A 19,672-nucleotide genomic window follows, 5' to 3' on the forward strand; every position below is an offset into this window, starting at 1 on the left:
CCTGCTCTTCCTGGCCATGGATGTTTAACTAATTTGTGGATTTTCCATTTTCCAAGCTACTCTATTTATAGTGTGTGTACCCCACTCTCATCTTGCAACTATTCCCTCAGTTCCCATCCATCATTTTGATAAAACTGGAGGAGCAGTGAAAGCCGTTCTGATAAAGCCCTTGTCTTCTTCCTCACAGAGCTTTCTGCCTTGCTCTAGATGTTGTGGAAGAAATGAGCATCTAATTGCTTCAGTGATCTATTGTAATTTCATCACGGAAAGCTGTGAGCCGGGATGAAACTTTGAATCAATGGTGAATCCAAAATTTGGCAGGGGAAAAGGCTCGACGTTTGTGGTTTTCTATCCTCGAGCGAGTGGGTTTCTTTTAGTCAGACTTTTTTTTTCGGCAAACAGAAGCGCTCGGCTTTTCCAAACGCGTTCTGACGGGGATGTCACATCGAGGGCCAGATGGGCATTCCTCCACATGCAGCGCTGCGATTCTCACAAGCACTCTCGCACAAGTGTCCAGAACCCATCAGCCGATTGTGACCCGGCACGAGGGTCCCCGCATTCCGCTACAATGTGGCATGCAGTGGATATGTGTGCTCTTTTTGTATGGTAGAAGAATGCAGGGGGTCAGGGAAGGGGGGGGGGGGGGGGGGGGGGGGGTTATGGGTGATCCCTATGCAGGGGAGCAGATGGTCGATAGGAGATGCACACACCCTCAAACACACACTCACAATGACACACACACACACACAGACTGCAGAGACTGCAGGCACGCACACACACAGGCACACAAAAGGAACGCTAGTTGAGGGGGCCGCCATTCAGATCATCTTGTCTGATTTTTAAGGGCGCACAAAAGGTCACAAATCCCCCTCCCGCCTTCTTCAAGGCCACTTCATACTGCGGGACTGAGCCCATCGGCTGCCTATTAGCTCTTACTATTCATGAACACTGCTGGCCTCATCTAGTCCACAGTGATATTCACTCCAATGACTCAGCCATGCGCTTCCCATGCTTTTTTGTTTTGGCGGTTGCTGTTGTTGTTTTGTTTGCTGCTGTCCTTGTTATTGATTCACAACGCCAAATAGTCACCCTGGAAGAGGTAAAAACAGTGGCTGTGTGTTTGTGTGAATGGGAGCGCCAGCCTGAGACGTCAGCAGCTAAGGAGCCTGTCGTGCGCATCTGCCGGCTCTGATGAGGAAGGGGGGGGGGGGTGATGGGGGCAGGGATGTGTGTAGAGTAGTGGGGGGGGTAGTTGGCTACTCACTGGGCATTGTGTGTAAATGGACACCCACCACTACACAGACCCAGACATACACATCCACACAAGCAGCAGGATGGGCGTTTCTCTGCTTAGCTAGCGGAACAGAGGTTTGCTAAGGTCCAGCGTGACCTCTGACCCCAGCTGTCTCTCTCAGGATACGCTCTCCCCTCATAAGAGGATGGGGGGGGGGTTAGGGGAGGTTTTGTAGGCATGAGACACTCAGGCAAACATAGTGAAAACTAATTAAACCAGCACAGAAACGCAAAGAATGAAACTACCCTTTCCCCAGTAGCACTATAGCACTAATGAAACCCCTCAAAAAAGGGTGACCGAGAAATCATGCCAACACAGCACACGAATGTCCTCTTAATTGGATAGTTTTACGGTGTCCAATTACCATTTTTTACTTGAATAGTTGAGAGTAGTGTGTATAACATAATATGGCTCGGGATCTCAGCGAGAGAAAATAAACATTGGGGGAGAATGAAGCGTGCTCTTGTGGAGAGCGTGGAGCCGTACGTCATGGAATGTGAGGGGCGCAGGGAGACTGTTCAGGGGTGTTTAGATTTGGGATGGGAGGCTGTTTCATGGGGTTCTTTTGGGGCTCGGGAGGGGGGGGTTGTGAAAGGGGGGTTCTGACCACACACACACACACACACACACACACACACACACATACACACAAGGCTAGCTGTGTTACTAACACATGCTCCTCCCCCTTCTCTGTGTTCCCCTCAGATGAGCGACGGAAAGCGCAACAGCTGTGTGTGAGCGAGCAAGTAAGAGAGAGAGAGAGAAAAAAAAGAGAGAGAGAGGGAGAGAGAGAGAGAGAGGGAGAGGGAGAGAGAGGGAGAGGGAGAGAGCACGGGGAGCCACTGAAGAGTTAAGAGCTCAGTGCTGAAGAGAACGGTCCCGAGAGAAGCAGCTCTCAGCACAGCACAGACGGAGAGACACTACAGGAGGGTCTGCTTAAGGACACAGAGGAATATGCACGGATTACACTCATCCTGAACACAGGAGTTGTCGCTGGCAATAGAGAAAAATAAGTGAGTTTGATTTCACTTCACTTTTTTGTTTTAATGTAAAATTTCTTCTGTGTTTGACTTGGCTTCATTGACTTGGACTTGTTTTACTCTTTAGATGCGATGTGTTGTTTATGTCTCTCTCCTCCTGTTGTGCTTTCCTCTCTTTGACTCAGATCAGAATGGGAAACACAGACAGCCAGTACAGCAGCTTTATCCTGCCGGGGAAGCCCAGGCCGTGCTCCATGAAGCTGCACGGCTCCAAAGAGCAGGTCCTCTCCCCGCACAGCTGGTGGAGGGGCACCGAGGTGGCCAACGGCTACAAGAGCCGCGGCACGGGCCGCAGTGTCCTGTCCCCTCACAAGAGCAGCCAGCCCTACCTGTCGCGCCACTATGACTACGTGAGCAAGTGCACCAAAGGGGGCGCCGGTGAGCCCCAGCGGCCCTCGTCTCCACTGAGGTGCGGGAGGGGCGGCTGGGAAGGAGGCTACTCCGCGTACGGCCAGCTGGGAGGTGGGGAGGGGAGCGCGGTCCAGACGTCCGAGGAAAGGACGGAGGGGGCGCTGGATCCGCTGGCGAGCAGGAGCAGCCCCAAGGTGCTGTTCAGCCAGGACGGTAGCCTGCGGGTGGAGTTCAGCAAGACTCGCATCCAGCAGGAGGAAGAGGAGGCGGATGAGGAAGAGGAGGAGGTGGCGAAAGACGCGACGGCGGCGCCCCGGGCCAGCGCCCAGAGCCACGTCGGCCTGCGCACCAGCAACGGCAGCTCGCTGAGCTCGGAGGGCTCCTGGTACGACTCGCCCTGGGGCGCCGGCGGCGAGCTGAGCGACAACGTCTTCCACCCGGGCGGCGGCAACCCGGCGGCCGACAACACCAGCAGCAGCGGCTACGCCACCTTCTCGTCCACCTCCACCCACCACAACGACAGCGGCAGCAGCGGCCGCCACGACACCACATGCTCCTCGAACGCCAGCGGCGGCTTCGGCGGCTTCGACCCGCGCCTCCACGTCCACCAGTACGGCAGCCGCGGCTACCTCCTCAGCAACGGCTACAACACCTGCTCGTCCGGCCGCACGGAGGACAGCGGCATCGGGGACTCGCTGGTGGCGCTGCAGGCCGACCACCGTGAGCTGGAGCGGATGGTATCGGCGCCCGTGTCCCTCTCGGCGCACCGCAGCACGCCGAGCCTGACCAACCCCTTCCCCCTACCGGCGTCCACGCTGCCACCGCAGTTCCAGGAGGGGCCTCTGGCCCACCACAGGGCGTCCATCGCCTCCGCGCTGGACTCGGCTGGCACACAGCGCGAGTGTCCGGACCCCGCCGGGACGCAGTATTCCTCGCTCACGCTCCCGTGCCGCAAGGCCGCGCCAAGTGTCACCGCAGGGACCAACGCCAGGAAGGACTCGCTGAAGAGCCGCATCAGGAGGCTCAGTGATTGGACGGGGAGCCTGAGCAGGAAGAAGAGGAGGCTGCAGGTGAGAGGGGGCTTCTGGGAAGGTTTGGGTTAGAGGGGGCCTGCAGCTGCAGGAGGATTGCACTACATGAGGGTTGATTCAAAACAGGTTATCGCATGTTAAGCCGTCATGGCCCATGAGCATCAGCACATCCTGTTACCCTTATACCGCTGAAGGCATGTTTTGAGGTACATTATGTGATGAAGCGTACCTACATGCATACTTTTACTTAAAAAAGAAAGCAATGATGAGAATCTGCTGACATAATACCTCATCATATTATGTAAAGCATGCAAGCTTCATGTTCATAGTAGCAAAGGAAGGGCAAGTTGTACAAAGCACACTGGGTGCTTATGATGAATGTTTGTGTGAAGCAGAAACTACTGTGTGACCCAGAATGGTATGGAGGGCAGGAACAGGACCGGTTAGTGGAGTAGGCGCTTTCACAAGGTGCCTCCAGGTGTTTGACTCCAGGTGTTTGTGCTTCCACAGCAGCTTGCTTGGGCTGTTGGAGAAACACTTCCTGTGTGTCGTTAACAGTCTGTTGACAACATCTGACCTCCCCTTAGCCACACAGTGTTAATGTTAAACAGTCACATGTGAAAGGCAGCTCCAGTCTTTATAACCCACCGTCATGTCTCGCTCTCTCTCTCCCCCTTTCACCCCTAAAGGACCCCAGCTCCAACGAGCCCACGGACGCTTTCAGGCCCAATGGCCTGACGACGGACCCCCAGACCAGCGCCTCGTACTGGGGCCTCAGTGTGGCCCTGCAGCCCCTCCCTGGCCCCTGCTTCGGCTCGTCCCTGGGCCTCCATCACAGCCAGCAGCAGCACGCCCAGAGCAACGCACTGAGGCAGAACATCTATGAGAACTTCATGCAGGAGCTGGAGACGGGAGGCGGCGGAGGTGGAGGGATGGGGGCCGAGGGGGCCCAGACGTCGGAGGGCGAGGGGGAGCAGGGGGAGGCTGAGCAGGGGGAGAGCAGCAGCAGCTCCCTGGGCTCGCTGGAGCAGCTGGACCTGATGTTTGAGAAGGAACAGGGCGTGGTGAGGAGAGCCGGCTGGCTGTCCTTCAAGCCTCTCATCACCCTGCACAAGGACCGCAAGCTGGAGCTGGTGACCAGACGCAAGTGGAGGCAATACTGGGTCACCCTCAAAGGTACAGCGATGTGGGACCAACATGTTAGCAATCACCTGAAATGTATCTATAACACCTTGTAAAGTATTGTAATTAAATGTGTACTTTTTACTTCAACTTAAACTCAAAAAGCGTTTGTTGAGAGATAAACATGACATTATTAGATGGAGCATATGCAGACTCTTGAGTTGGACATGCACTAAAAATCCTCTCACACTCCTGTCCTCCTTTCCTTCAGGTTGTATGTTGCTCTTCTATGAGACTTACGGGAAGACCTCCTCTGAGCAGGACCTCTCCCCATGCTACGCTCTGCTCGCAGAGGACAGCGTCGTCCAGGCCGTTCCCGAACATCCTAAGAAGGAGAACGTTTTCTGCCTGAGCAACGCCTATGGAGATGTCTACCTCTTCCAGGTTTGTTTGTTAGTCTCCGCCTCGGTGCTGTCGTGCCACCCTTACATGGTTCCCAGCCGTCAATACTACCGTTGTTGACAACGTTCAGTGACTCATGAAGGCATCTTAACGAGTAATCAGAAGTGACGGTAGGGAAAGGCCGAGGTTCGCTGCTAACTGCATTCTTGGCTCGCGCGTCGATGTTTTAGCGGATTGGGAGGGAGGGTGTGGTGAACTGCGCCCTGAATGAACACAACAGCCCCAAAGCTTTTTCCCAAATATTTCCGGGGCTGGCTCACCGATGCCTTGGGATGGGCACTGTCCCTCAGAGCGCTCAGGCTAGGTATGCGCCCACGGATGTGGCACGTGTTGTAACGAGCCAGAGCACGCGATGGTGTTTTGATTGAGATTGTGTGTCTTATTACTATAGGCCACGGCGGTTCAGATCTTTGTATAGTAAAATGGCATGGCCTGTCCTTTCCTGTGATTGACCTTGACATTTCATTTCATTGTGGCCACTCTCAAGCGGTCCTCACGTGGAGTTGTTCTGAATACAGTATGTCCGAGACAGAAGGGCCGTGCAAATTCTCTGCAGGTTTTTTCAGATGTACAGTCTGAGTGGTCAATCTTCTCTGGCTGTGTTTATCTTTATTTTCCTTAAACTCGTTTAGGCTCAGAAGCCTCTTTGTTTGCTGTCTGACCACTCAAATCAACCACATGGATGGGGATGGTGTGTGTGTGTGTGTATGTCCGTATGTGTGTGTATGTGTGTGTGCGAGCGTGCGTGCGTGCGTGCGTGCGTGCGTGCATGTGTGTGTGTGTGTGTTGGGAGGGGGTCTGGAGTGGTGCCGCCGTTATGGCTTCATTTGTCGCCATTGTGTTCGATAATGACAGCGTTGGCCTTCCGCAGGCCCTTCTCTCGTTCCCAGCTCAGGGACCTCAGCACAGTCACGAAACCGCCACCGCCAGGCGGGCGAAACGTGTGGCTCCAGGCGGACAGCCCAGGGAGAGGGAGAGGGCCTTGTGTGTTCGTTGGCTGGACACGGCGTTGGACGTCTCCAGCTTTAATGTCTTGGAGAAGAGAAGAGGGGCCCTGTCTCATGCTGTTACTTGCTCCTCACACCGTTTTATGGGCCTGAAAATAGCCATTGGAGCCTCCGCTGATTCACTTACGCGGTGTTTACACCGGCACACAAATCACATTGTTGGCATCACCGCTGACCATTGCCATGGAAACAGAGAACATTTGCAATGTTGTTCCGACCGTCTTAGTTTGTGCATGTGAGTGTGTGTAGTCAGGGTGTGCCAGGGGGTGTTATGTTGCTCTTCACATCTGTGTGTGTGTGTGTGTGAGTGTGTGTGGAGAGAGAGAGAGAGAGAGAGAGAGAGAGAGAGAGAGAGAGTGAGAGAACCTAATGTCCAGTCAAGAAACCCTGGCTACTCAACAAGCCTTGTATCCCTTGTAGTGATCTCACCTGGTGCACAGCCCTGTTGGAAAATAGGCATTTTTTGCTGTCGAAACTCTGTTCTCCGATGTCGATGTTCTCTTCTTGAAGGGTTCTTGTAGACAAGGCTGACTGTTGATTCTGCCGAGAGCTGTATGCCAAGAGGAAACCACACATTCCACTTGTGCGGTTTCATGTAGGACTAAGATGATGAAATGAAATGGCACCATGAAATCAGACTAGGGGCCCAAAAAAACCTAAAACACAAGTTAGCAAGTTAACTCCCTTACTGTCTTTAAGAATATGTTTACAAGAGCCTTTTACCAAAAGTAGATTACTATATAGTCAGCCGACACCAAAGCCTATTTGTTATGTGCACTGTGACAGTGACACATTGGTATAGTTGCACCTAAACTGCTAAATCCTCTCCTGGCTAAATCAGTCAAAGATTTAGCCTTGAAAACAAATCCCAAAAGCTGAAAACCTAACTGGCAGACTTAGACTAAGACTTCTTTCATGAATCCTTATTTTGGACAAATCAAGGAATCTCTTAATCTCTTTCTTACGGTTTTCTCCCCCAACCCCCCCCCCCCCCCTCTCTCTCTCTGTCACTCTCCCTCCATCAGGCTGCGAACCAAACGGACCTGGAGAACTGGGTGACAGCCATGCACTCTGCCAGCGCGTCGCTGTTTGCCAAGCGGCAGGGCAGAGAGGACACGGTGCGCCTGCTGCGCAGCCAGACCCGAACCCTGCTGCAGAAGATCGACATGGACGGCAAGATGAAGAAGATGGCCGAGCTACAGCTGTCCGTCGTTAGTGACCAGAAGAACAGGAAGGCCATTGAGAGCCAGGTGTGTGTGTGTGTGTGTGTGTGTGTGTGTGTGTGTGTGTGTGTGTGTGTGAGTGTGTGTGTGTGTGTGTGTGTGTGTGTGTGTGTGTGTAGGCGTCACAAGATGAAGGGCCCAGCCTTGACTAAACCATTAAAACTAGCGGTTAAGTAAAATTGGTCAATTAGGTGATTTATGTCTTTGAGGGAATGGAAGCCAGACCGCCTCCCAAACCCCCCCACCTCCCCCCCCCCACCTGGGCCCAAAGACATCCACCTGCAGCCCAGCCTACAGCCCCTGCCCTATACCCGCTAATCGCTCATGTCGCCCTCCCAGGCAGGTATAAACATGAGACAAGACATGCACTTTTAACAGTGTGGCTAAATATAGGTACAAATTACTGCTTGACAGCATTTTCAAAATTGCTGTCAAACCCGCAGCTATTTTGATAAGCCATTAGTATATATGTTATTCTCCATATTCTCACTAATGAGTCCAGCATTAGTCCCTCCTAAGTCATGGTTGTCATCAAAGAGCTCAGTGTTTTACTGGAACTGTAGATGAGGGGGCACCTCAAGACTTAGATGTGTTGACAACAGGGATACCTCAGTGGCTTATCAACAGCAGGCTCCTACAATTGTTCACTTAAAGCCAGCTTTACTGGAAAAAACCCAGTCACTGTAGTTAACATCTAGTTCCTGTCAAACGCTGGCCTGGGGACAGGTCAGTGCGGTTTGCTAGTGCATGCAGAAGATCAAACCAGATTGCCAGGGATCCTCCTTCTCCTTCTCCTCCTCGATGGCTTTCATTCTTCTGGGCTCCAGGCCCACTTTGATGTCCTTTGATGTCCATGTAACCCAACGCCAGGGTGACCGCGAGGACCCCGGCCTGGGGCCCCACCCGCCTGCATTAAGCCATAAGCTACACTCATTACAGCCTAATTCACATCTGCCGTAGGAATGAAAGACCAGGGGTCGGAAAGGAGAAACAGAGGACATAGTTTTCTCTCCTCCTGTCTCATTCCATCAGAGCCCGTTATGTAACAGCAGTGATGTAATACTGTTTCACTTGGCTGTTATGAGATCTTTATCAGACAGCCATTGTTAGGCTAATATGACATCAATACTCCTTGTAAATAAGCCTTAACAGGCATTGGCATTCTTGTGTGTTGCCACATGTGCTCCCAATGGAAAGACAGCTCTAGTACACTCTAGTGCAGTGATCAAGAGGCTGTTTTTCATCAGATATGCTTAAAGCTGGATGTAACGAAGCTGTTGTTGTTCAGCCGAACTCGGCTCATGTTATATGACCATCTGCAGAGATGCACTGTGAGAGGAACCACGGCTGATTCCTTAAGTACACATTTTTGTGCCTTCAGTACATATCTAGCACTGCCCAGTTCAAAGCCAAAGTGCACCCAGCACACACGCCTACTGGCGTAAGCCTGAGGGATAATCCTGTGAATACACACAGCCAGTCTAGGTCTGTGGCCTAGTGGTGAAATTGCAATTAAAAATTGATCTGAATTGAATTGAACTGAGTTGTTTTCTCAGTCAGCTGACCCATAGAAAAACCAGTGCATGATGAATATGGACCTAACAAGTGTCAGAATGTGCTATGTGTTGTACTATTTTGTGGAATTTACCCATCTACGACGTCTAGCTCAGCCAAATGTAATGTAATGTAATCTACTGTATGAACAGAATACCATTCAAAATGCATGACTCTCGGCAAGTTGTTCTGATTGACTAAGATCATTTTTATAGCTGCAAATGGCAAATCATTTTAGGGTGCATCCCTACTGCTAGGGGCAGTCGTGGCCTACTGGTTAAGGCTTCAGGCTTGGAAGGGTTGCTGGTTTAATTCCCGAACAGTGAAACGACTGAAGTGCCCTTGAGCAAGGCACCTAACCTCTCACTGCTCCCTGAGCGCCGCTGTAGCAAGGCAGCTCACCGCTCCGGGTTAGTGTGTGCTTCACCTCACTGTGTACTGTTAACGGTGTGCTCTGTTTGTTCACTAATTCATGGATGGGATAAATTCAGAGACCAAATTCCTTGTATACGCAAGTATACTTGGCCTAGAAACCTGATTTACATTTACATTTTTACATTTTAGTGCATTCAAAAAAGTTTAATGTTAACATTCAGATTCATATTCAGCACACTCAGACCTTCAAAAAAGTATAGTTTTGTCGGGAGGTGGAGGGGGTGCATTGCGATCCTTTCTGCCTCGTGGCCTAATGGTCTATGTTGTGGTTTATGAGCGTCCGTTGTACTTCTACTGCTTCCACTGTTGTGCCCTTGAGCAAGTCACTCGTATGGAGAACACAATGGAGTCACTAAGACACTAGAATGGAGAATGGCCATTGTAATATAGTTGAAGTATGTAAGTCACTTTGGACAACAGTGTCTGCTAAATTAATACATGTAAGTAAATGTGGTATCTTGACCCCCAGATCCAACAGTGGGAGCAGAACCTGGAGAAGTTCAACATGGACCTGTTCCGCATGCGCTGCTACCTGGCCAGCCTGCAGGGCAGCGAGCTGCCCAACCCCAAGAGCCTCCTGGCCGTCGCCAGTCGCCCATCCAAGATGGCGCTGAGTCGTCTGGGCATTTTCTCTGTCTCCTCCTTCCATGCCCTGGTGAGTAGCCCCAGCGTCTCCGGCTGAATGCACGCGCCAGAGACACTGGGCACTTTTTTAAGGCATATTTCCCTCAATCTAGTTAAGATTTCAGGCTCCTGTGGTTCATCAGCGTTAATTTGATGATGGGTTGAAAATAAAGACGTTTCTAAATCTAAATGTGTGTGTGTGTGTGTGTGTGTGTGTGTGTGTGTGTGTGTGTGTGTGTGTGTGTGTTGTTCAGATATGCACTCGTGATGAAGCTACGTTGCGGCGGAGGAGCCGATCCCTCTCCCGCAGGACAAGGAATAAGAGGGGCCTTTTCTCCTCGCTCAAGGGGCTGGACAGCCTGACCAAGCGCAACGGCCGAGACCAGAAACAAACCTCTACACAGGTATGGACACCAGGGAATACACACATACTAACACACACACACACATGACACACACACAACACACACACACACACACACACACACAAACACACACACACACACATATGGAGAGAGAGAAGCATCAGAGAACACACACACAGGCACATGTGCATACATACATGTATTAACCACCAACAGAAGTCTTCTTTACTGGTAAGGGCCCAGAAGAATTCATTCGCACACACACGCAGCAGTCACCAGTAGAAACTGGTTTCAGCAGCAGGAAATACGCAGGTCCAGGCAAACATTTCACCTGACAGCAGAAAACAGCCCATCTACTCAGTGGGCCAGAGGACAGGACGCACGTGCAGAAAAACGACTTAGTCGAAAATATGAGCTGAAATGCATAACCGAATGATTATCATGAGTGGTGTTTTAGTTGGATCGCTGGAATGTTTGGGTAAATTGTAAAACAACAGGCGCATTGTTTGTGGTTGAAATCTGATTTCAACCAGTCAGATTAGGTCTGATCTGCCTTTGGCTTTGCAGACTCTCTCTCTCTCTCTCTCTCTTTCTCTCTCTCTACCCTTTTATCACTATTATAAACAGTCTTTTACAGGAGACCTCTGGACTCCTAATGCTGCGGCACGTTTCGTTACTGTGCGGCCCCTCTGTTTGGAGCCCCAGCCTCTGTGTTTGATAAATAGCTTTTTAAAGCGCTGCTCCCTGGAATGCCTTTCAGTTCACATCATGGGCCGTGACCTGTAAATTAGGTGCAGTGTTTTCACTCTTCGCCCAAAGAATTAGCGGCTGTGTTTTTTTTATATTTAGATGGCGGAGTGTGTCTGTGTGTGTGTGTGTATGTGTGTGTGTGTCCATGCATGGGTGGGGCGATTGGGAAAGCCATCTCACGTGAATGCTGAGAGGTAGTCCAGTAAGGGATTTCTTTGTCCCGCTGCTGTGCAACTCCAGTGTGTGCATGTGTGCTGGCTGTCTGCGCTCTTGATAAATGCCCGGCCAAGAGGCCTCTATTTTTGGCACGTGCTGGACGCCTGGCCTCCCTACTCCAGGGCTGTCTGAGAGATGAGCCCCTAAAGCCTGGGTTCGTGCAGTGCACTCACAGCCAATCGCAGAGCTCACACTCTCTCTAATTGCGGGGTGCAGTCGTTGTTATGTACACAGACGTATGTGCTCTAAGCTGTCTTTATGTGTCTGCCCTTCATGCTCACACTTGGCACTTGGCTAAAGTCAGACACCAAAAAAAAAAAACAGTTAAAAAAAAAAGTTCAAAGTATTACGACTCTAAAATATATTCTTCCTTTACTGCAGTGGTGTAATCTATGTGATACGCAGGACTTAAAAAGCATCACCATCTCAGTATACTCACTTAAATTAGTCAAGGATGGGTATTAACATTTGGGGTTGATCAGAGTATACCCACTACAGCTAACTAGACTACAAGCGCTTTCAGATATAACCTCCGGAGTATATGCGGAGGTTTGTCAAAAGGTCCTACCCTTCGGATGATTCAGATATGATGCTAACCTGCGGACCTTATACTGACCTTATAGGGATGTATGTGTGAACGACATACACGCACATTACAGAATCTCTGTGTGGTAGTCGAGAGAGGGAAGGGGGCTTGTAGAGTTCACAAGATGCGAGATATGACGCAGAATATGCGGCCGCTGTCTGTCACAGCTGCTTTTTGTTTACAAAGTGTAGCCTATACATTATGTACGATTATGTAGGCTAAAGAAGAGAAATCTATTGTACGTAGGCTAATACTTGAAGTAGGCTAGTCACGTAAGTGCGCACTTGAAATTGACCTACAGTATTTGTATGTGTGCTTCGAATAAACACATTTATCTGTTTCAACGTTATGTACCAGAATTACTTGGCAATAGAACCCCAAATCTGGTTTGCGTTGGAGAGAGAGCATGCACAAACTTTATGGTAGGCTACCAGCCAATTCAGTAGGCTAACTCAAGACTTCAAGGCCATCATACAACGTTTTTAAGCAACAAACAAAATACTAACAGTGAAGTTGTTCGTTTTCTCATGGTTTATTTTTTCCAAAAGCATCCTCTCCCCATTGCATTTACGTAAGGAGCTTGGAACAAAGTTGAGTTTTCTTCGTTTTCATTTTCTCTAGCCATATTTATGCTCAACAAATATCAGCGAGCTCAGCTTTGAGGTCATGAGAAGGCTATCAAAGAACAGAAAACCGTGTTGGCTAACAATTTATTAAATACTCCTGTTATTGTCGTCAACGACGTCGCTGTAGGCTACTGCCTTTTCAGCACCTTCTGCTTATGATTCAGACTTTTGAATTCGTTTGGCCTTGCCATGCAGTTGTAGGCTACAACGTGCCGTTCCCTTCATGGGTTCTATCAAAATGTTGTATGCCAAAATGGACAGTAGCTCCGTGATGTCTGCATCTTTCTATGCCACTATGCCACTCCATCATAACACTGGCATTTAAGTCAGATCTAAACACATGGACACATAGACTACAACACTGCTGTACCTTTGTATGATAGTATACAAGTGCACTCCACAGTAAGTTATGGTAAACTCAATGGGGCTGCGAGGAAGTGAGCCATGTGAGCCCTTCTACCCAGCAGACAGTGCCTACAGGCCGCTTGTTATGGAGCATTGTTTCTGTGTCTGAAGGTGGGTGAGTCACCGGAGGGCCAGCTGTGGTGGGCCCTGCGCGCCCGCCCTCTCCCAGGCTCATCAGGGATGTTGAGAGGTGTCCGGGAAGTCATAAACCTGGCTCCCTCCGTGGCCGTCAAGCCAGCAAGCAAATGGCAGTCAGCAGGAATAAACGCGCCCTCAAATGGGTCGTCAGTCCAACGGGGGCACAGGGGCACGGCCAAGCGATGATGGCAAAAACACACTCTCTCTCGCTCTTTCTCTCGGTGCAGGGAGAAAGCCAAATCTGCCGAGTTTTTAACTTTTTAAGCCGCACGTGCCTCACGCATGAATCATGTGAACGTGAGGATCAGAGTGTGTGTGTGTGGGGGGTGGGGGGGGGGTTGGATTGCTCAGCACTCGAACCCTGGCAGTGATCAGTCGTTAAAGGACCCCTTAATAGAGCCAAGATTGAGCGGGGAATTACCATAAGCCACATGTGGTTAATTGTTGCAAGCTGGCAAGCAGCCCCTGCAGGGACAAACAGATGGTTTGTGTAAACCCACACAGTTCGCTAAATATCAAACTGTTGGCTGGGGAGGGAATGGAGAGGTTTGGATAGGTGGTGGTGGTGTGTGTGTGTGTGTGTGGGGGGGGGGGGGGGGGGGGGGGGTACGCTGGCCTTTGCCAGCCCCAGCGTCTCTGGGTTTTTAAGTTGAAAGAGGATTAGTCTGATTGCTTCCAGAGTGCAGTTATGCCGGGATGAGATGAATCAGTGTCCAAACTCCGCAACTGCAAACCCCCATCCTCCACTCAGTCCTGGTCTACTCTAGGCTGAAACAAAAATCGAAAGGAAAAAAAAAAGGTCTCTTTAGGTCTGAGCATTTTTGCTCATCCATAGAGTGATGTTCACCTGATCTCTGTGAAAGCTTTGTTTACCTCGGACATCTAAGCTACCTTTTCCCAAAGGCATTGCATTGCAAATGTCACCCTTATATGTTATATGTTTAATCACAGAACCCAGAACAGCCACCTCAGAGTCTGTACTTGGCTCACAGCCAGACCCTGTCAAACCAGTGTGAGAGCTGCTGTTCCTGGAGCAGTCTTTTTGTATTTACAAAAAAAACACCTCCCTTGCCTCCCCCCTGGCCATTGGCTCCTTTGGTCTGCATTTGGAGACTGTGCTGGTGTGCATGCATACTCTTTGAAGGCAGAACAACAGTGTATCATGACAGGCTGTTTCCATGGACCACACATACTGGCAAAAATGGCCACTGCCCAGCAAAGTTGTGTTGGTAATAACTGTGTGTTTAATGATATAATTCAATGGACTGCAGTGGGTCAGTATCCAAACTCAACCACCATGTTACTCCCCCCCCCCCTTTTAAAGAGAGATCAGATCATATGTACATACACTAGTAAACTGGAGATGTGGGGATCCGCTGTGGTGGTCACAGTCCTGTGGCTTTGTGTGTGTGTGTGTTTGTGTGTGTGTGTGTGTGCAGGGGTTGAGGGCGTCTGGTCTGGGCCTCGGCGCTCTGGACAGACAGGCGTCTGGGGGCGAGAGGAGGAGAGTCTCGAGGAGACTCCCGCCACACCGCACTCTGATTAGGGCCGCCGCATCTGCCGACTCCCTCCAACCTGTAATTTCAGCCATCAGCAGACCTCTTATTATTTCCTATGGAACCACCAGCTTTATTTCTGCGCCGATGGGGATCAGAATAGTATCAAACGCGGGCGGCTCTCGCACATCCTTTATAATTATGACGCAAAGATAGAGTGAGGGAGGACTGTTTTAGGCACAAATTCTTCGGTGACTCTTCTTCTGTGTCAGTATGTGTGCTGGCTGTGGATATTTGTAGCACATTTTTGTGAGTCATTCCGCCAAGTCATCTCAGCTCTATTTTAGTGTTCTATGGAACAGCAGTATAGCGGTTCTCAATCCTCATACAGTGTATCTGGGACCAATTTGAGCGGCTCTTCCATTTCAGTGGAAGCTGAGGATATGGGTGGATGTTTGTGGTGTGTGTGTGTGTGGGTGTGTTTCTATGTTTATGTCATCACAGCATGTCTTCAGTAAAGACTTAGTAGCTTACCCAGCGAGATATTTCTTTTCTTTAAGATCTTTAGAATACATGGTCAGATTTAAAGATGAAATCCCTCTGACAGACATCTCACACCTGCTCGCCTCTGTGGGCCGTTTTGCTTTTGTTTGAGAGCTTATCCATCACTTACCATTCAAAACTTTCCTAAAAAGTTTGAGAGCCAGCAAATCCTGTTTGACGGCCATCCCCCATTCTTAGGCTGCCCCTTTGGCCGCTCGCCGCTGCTGGGTCATTGTCTTGTTGTCAAGAGACCTCAGTAGCCCCACGCCATGGGACGGGCAGGGCTGGAGCGGGGGGAGGGTGGGGGTGTTTCTGGCCGTGTGCACGGGGGAGGCCTTGCACAGCTGTCACAACAACCTGCTGATGTGTTGACACTGCACAGAGCAAACAGACAGGTCTGAGGACAGCATGCAAGGAAGCTGTCTAATGAATGTATGTGTTTATCTGTGTGTGTGTGTGTGTGTATGTCTTTGTCTGTGTGTGTGTGTCTTTGTGTGTGTGTGTGTGTGTGTGCGTGTGTGTGTGTGTGTGTGTGTGTGCGTGTGTGTGTGTGTGTGTGTGCGAGTGTGTGTGTGTTTGTGCATGTATTATGTGTGTATCTGTGTCTGTGTTTTGTTGGGTGTTTTGGTGTTTTGGCAGGTATCTCACCAAATTCCTTTGTTACTTGTCTGTGATCCTCATCTTTCAATAATTTACTCTCCACAGCCAAAGTATCAATGTGAACCTCCTAGGTAGTGTACATTTAGCACTACAACTCTGAATCTGTATGATGTATGACAGGGGTCTCCCACAGGTAGCTCGCAAGCGGTTTTGGGTGGAGATCAGCTATATGAATACATGCTACTATAACATAAAAGCTCTCGGCCATGTCCATTTTGTCAAAGTAGCTATCGGAGGAAAAAAGGACCTAGACCCCTGATGTATATATACTGCTGTTTTAATTTGTTTATGTGCTACATTTACATTTATTCATTTAGAAGACACTTTTAGCCTAAGCGACTTACAAATCAGGAATAACATTGAAGCTACAAGTTACATAATTTGTTATTTTCTGTTCAGATATGTATATTTTTTACCCTGCTCAACTTCTCAAGCTCCTCAACACTTGTTTTCCCCCCATTTTTGTTTTGCCTTTCTCCCCCTCAGAGACTGGACAGCTTTGCCAAATTCCATTCAATAGCGCCCCCTGAAGGCCACCCATGGGACAGCAGCCTGGAGAGCCTGGTGTGTGTGTACATGCCCGACGGCCACGTGGTCACTGTTCCCGTCAAGCCCGACTCCCTGGCAGCCGACGTCCTCTACCAGGCCTGCAAGGTACGTCCAGCCTGCGTCAGCTCTCAAGAGCCTCGTCCTCCGCCAGGAAACTCCAAACTCTTCCAATCCACAGGCCTTCCGTGTCCGTCAGCGCTCCGCGTCCACAGCTCTGGCTCCCGCGGCCCTGTAAAATATAGATGTTGTTTTAGTCAGGAAAAGAGAGATCAAGGTGGCTGTAGGGCATCTTATTGAGCTGCGTAATTGGTTTCCATTCCTCAATTATTAATCGTCTTTTCCTCTTTGGTTTTGCAAGCCCCCTGTCTGAAACTGATTACTCTCAATCTCTGGTATTTTAGATCTTCTAGCATGTTGCAGTGCTAAGCAGTTATGGTTAGACAACGCGACGGGTTAAAGTCAGTGCTGGTCGACACTGATTTATTCAGTTGTGATGCTGTCCAGTGTTTTGGAGCCACATGTGCAGCGGATCAGGTGCAAAAATAGAGGGTTGTTTACGCTCCACCCAGGCAGTGAGCCAGCTAATATCGCTCATTAGTTCCACCGTCTGGCGCAAGACTTCTGCTCCAGAGAAATTCATTCGATTCATAGAAAAACATTGAGTGGAATTCATGCTCTCCAGACACTGGATTATACACCAGGGTGATGGTGGATGAGGCTCTGACTTCTCAGCACCAGGAAGGCTCCAGTAGCTGAAAACTAGACTCAAATAATCTAAAGCTAAAGATAAAGTTTCTGGGGCCACTCCGCACCTCTTGTTATTTTCCGATAAGCGCGGTACTATTTCGGTAGCTGACAGGCGTGCTGGTGTGCTCTGTTGCAGGGTCGTCAGCTGGAGCCCTGTCTCTTTGGCCTGCGTGTGAAGAGGCGTGTGGGGGAGGAAGTGGAGGTGCACACCGCCTCCGCCACTGATGCACTGAAAGAACTGGTGAGAGGAACACAGAATATAAGTCAAAGTCAAAGTATACGTTTCTGGGAAAAGTATTTCATGAATTATTGGTTAATTACTACTTAACTACTGTTATGGCTATATACTTAAAATGATTACTATGTTGTCATTTGTTTTTATAGTGGTGTTAAAGAGCTGGAAGTAAACATGATTTTTTACATGTGAGAATGCTCATTCATTTGCCTGTGTTACACTAAGAGAGTCCATTGTTCCATTTACATATTTGTGCTGTCTCTCTGTCCAGGTGTACGATGAACTGGAGGTGTTTCCCCTCAGTGTGTTCACACGAAACATGTCCCGTGCAGACGCCTCATCTGACTTTGGTGAGTGAAACACGCTCAGAGCATCTGTGCAGTTCAACAATCAATATGTAGATAGACAGTTCAAAAGACACTCGGAGGACTCTCAGGACTATGCATCTTGTACATAAGGACTAATATTGAATCAACTGACTTGAGTGACAAATCTCCTGTTGGTAGGCTTCGCTGTGACAGGCCACGTAGACGGACTTGGGCGGAGTCACATTTACATCAGTGAGGTGGACACAGCGGGGCTGGCTTTCTCAGAAGGTACTTGTCTTTCAATATTTATGTCATGTCAACAACAGCAACAACACAAGCCTTATTCATCTCCGTAAAAGCACAAAAAATGTTCTGACAAAATGTTTAGTTTTGTAGCTTTTTTGCCACGTGGGATTTGTGTGGTGGTTTGCCAGCTCTAGAGTGAAAGATTTTCTGTTACGTATATGAATGGTCTTGGAGACTTTTGTATTCATGTGTGTGTGTGTGTGTGTGTGTGTGTGTGTGTTCCCCTGCAGGTCTGCGGGCAGGGGATGAGATTCTGGTTCTGAACGGGATGAGCGTGAGCTCACTGGACCTGGGTCTGATGCAGGCCTACTTCAGCCAGCAGAGCGTCAGTCTGGTTCTGTGGCGCGAGGAGCTCGTCGTCGCGGTGGAGCCGGGCTCCATGTGGCCGGACTGCGAGTCCAGCGAGGCCCCGGCACAGGCCCACCACATGGAGCACTTCCCCCCCTGGCCTTCAGGTAACACGCTGCAGCTCACACTGGCTTAGCGTCGCACCCAGTCGGAGTAGCTCCCAAACTTTCATTAAAAAACAGAAACATTTCGATCCGACAGGATGTTCTTTCAAACCGACCCTGTTGGGTTGAAACGTTGATGTTTTTTAATTAAGTTTGGGAGCTACTCGGGTGTGCGGACATTTTGCTGTACCTTATCGTTTACTTCAGTGTTTCTCAAAGTGTGGTCCGCGGACCACTGGTGGTCCGCAAGCTATCCCAAGTGGTCCGCGAGCAGACGTGGTAAAATATAATATAGATGAGTTGTATGCAATATTGAACCAACTTGTATGTAAATCCAAACAGTTTTGTCACACTGTCTAGGTAGGATATGCCAGTTTAAATCATATGAATCCTCTGACACAATAAGCAAAGTGCAAAGACAATAAGCAAGGTGGTTCAGTGAGTAGGCCTATTGTGTAGGCTAATATACTGTTGAAGTAGGTCTAATCTTTTTTAGCTAGATGGTCCGTGCGTTTCTTTTTTATTGGTTAAGTGGTCCTTCGTCTGAAAAAGTTTGAGAAACACTGCAGAGACGCTGCACCCACCCTTCAATTGTAGTAGTTACTTTTAAGTTTTGAATAAGAAACTGTGACCGTTTTTAACACATTCTAATACATTCACAAAAACCCACAAAAAGAACGGTGACTATAATTCAGCAATAATTCCTGTTGCACTGTAACAATAAATGTGACATGAAGTGTGTAATTCATGCAATGGCAGCTGTTGGTGTTTTAACCAACCTTTAGGGGGCGCTCTGTGTTTATGTCATTCACTCATTGACACCCTGACAGAGGAAAGGATATTTTGGGCTTGGCTGGAACCTCTGATGTAAATGAAGTGTGGACATGTAGCTCTAGTTAAAGATGGTAATAAAATGACACCCCTGCTCCTGTGGTTATCCAAACTGTACTGACAGCTGAGTTGTGTGTCAACTCCTCTCTCCACAGGGTCAATCATATCACTTCAGCCCAGAAATATACAAAGTTATTTATAGATCCCTAGAGTGTCTGCAAGACGGTTGTGTGGAAATAGTCTATTAATCTGTGGGAATTTCCACTAGTTTGGCTGATACTGATTATCATTGATGATGTATATGTTTGGTTTGATT

At 49.3% G+C, this 19,672-nt stretch overlaps 1 protein-coding gene and 1 long non-coding RNA gene across 2 annotated transcripts in view; one reads left to right on the top strand and one right to left on the bottom strand.

Moving 5' to 3' along the window:
* The window catches only part of LOC121711850 (T-lymphoma invasion and metastasis-inducing protein 2), a 45,833-nt gene that overhangs the window by 15,814 nt on the left and 10,347 nt on the right, over positions 1-19,672 (top strand). The window contains exons 2-13 of the mRNA XM_042095692.1: positions 2,000-2,307; positions 2,460-3,755; positions 4,406-4,892; positions 5,110-5,282; positions 7,333-7,557; positions 9,989-10,174; positions 10,398-10,547; positions 16,415-16,582; positions 17,361-17,465; positions 17,731-17,809; positions 17,966-18,055; positions 18,304-18,528. Coding sequence (XP_041951626.1) covers positions 2,466-3,755; positions 4,406-4,892; positions 5,110-5,282; positions 7,333-7,557; positions 9,989-10,174; positions 10,398-10,547; positions 16,415-16,582; positions 17,361-17,465; positions 17,731-17,809; positions 17,966-18,055; positions 18,304-18,528 — 3,178 coding nt within the window. The 5' untranslated portion in view covers positions 2,000-2,307; positions 2,460-2,465. The remainder of the gene's footprint in view (positions 1-1,999; positions 2,308-2,459; positions 3,756-4,405; positions 4,893-5,109; positions 5,283-7,332; positions 7,558-9,988; positions 10,175-10,397; positions 10,548-16,414; positions 16,583-17,360; positions 17,466-17,730; positions 17,810-17,965; positions 18,056-18,303; positions 18,529-19,672) is intronic.
* The window catches only part of LOC121711852, a 31,626-nt gene continuing 28,508 nt past the window's right edge, over positions 16,555-19,672 (bottom strand). Inside the window, exon 3 of the long non-coding RNA XR_006032466.1 lies at positions 16,555-16,706. This is a non-coding gene — a long non-coding RNA (uncharacterized LOC121711852). The remainder of the gene's footprint in view (positions 16,707-19,672) is intronic.

This window comes from Alosa sapidissima, chromosome 6 (assembly GCF_018492685.1).
Source record: "Alosa sapidissima isolate fAloSap1 chromosome 6, fAloSap1.pri, whole genome shotgun sequence".
Taxonomy (NCBI): Eukaryota; Metazoa; Chordata; class Actinopteri; order Clupeiformes; family Clupeidae; genus Alosa; species Alosa sapidissima.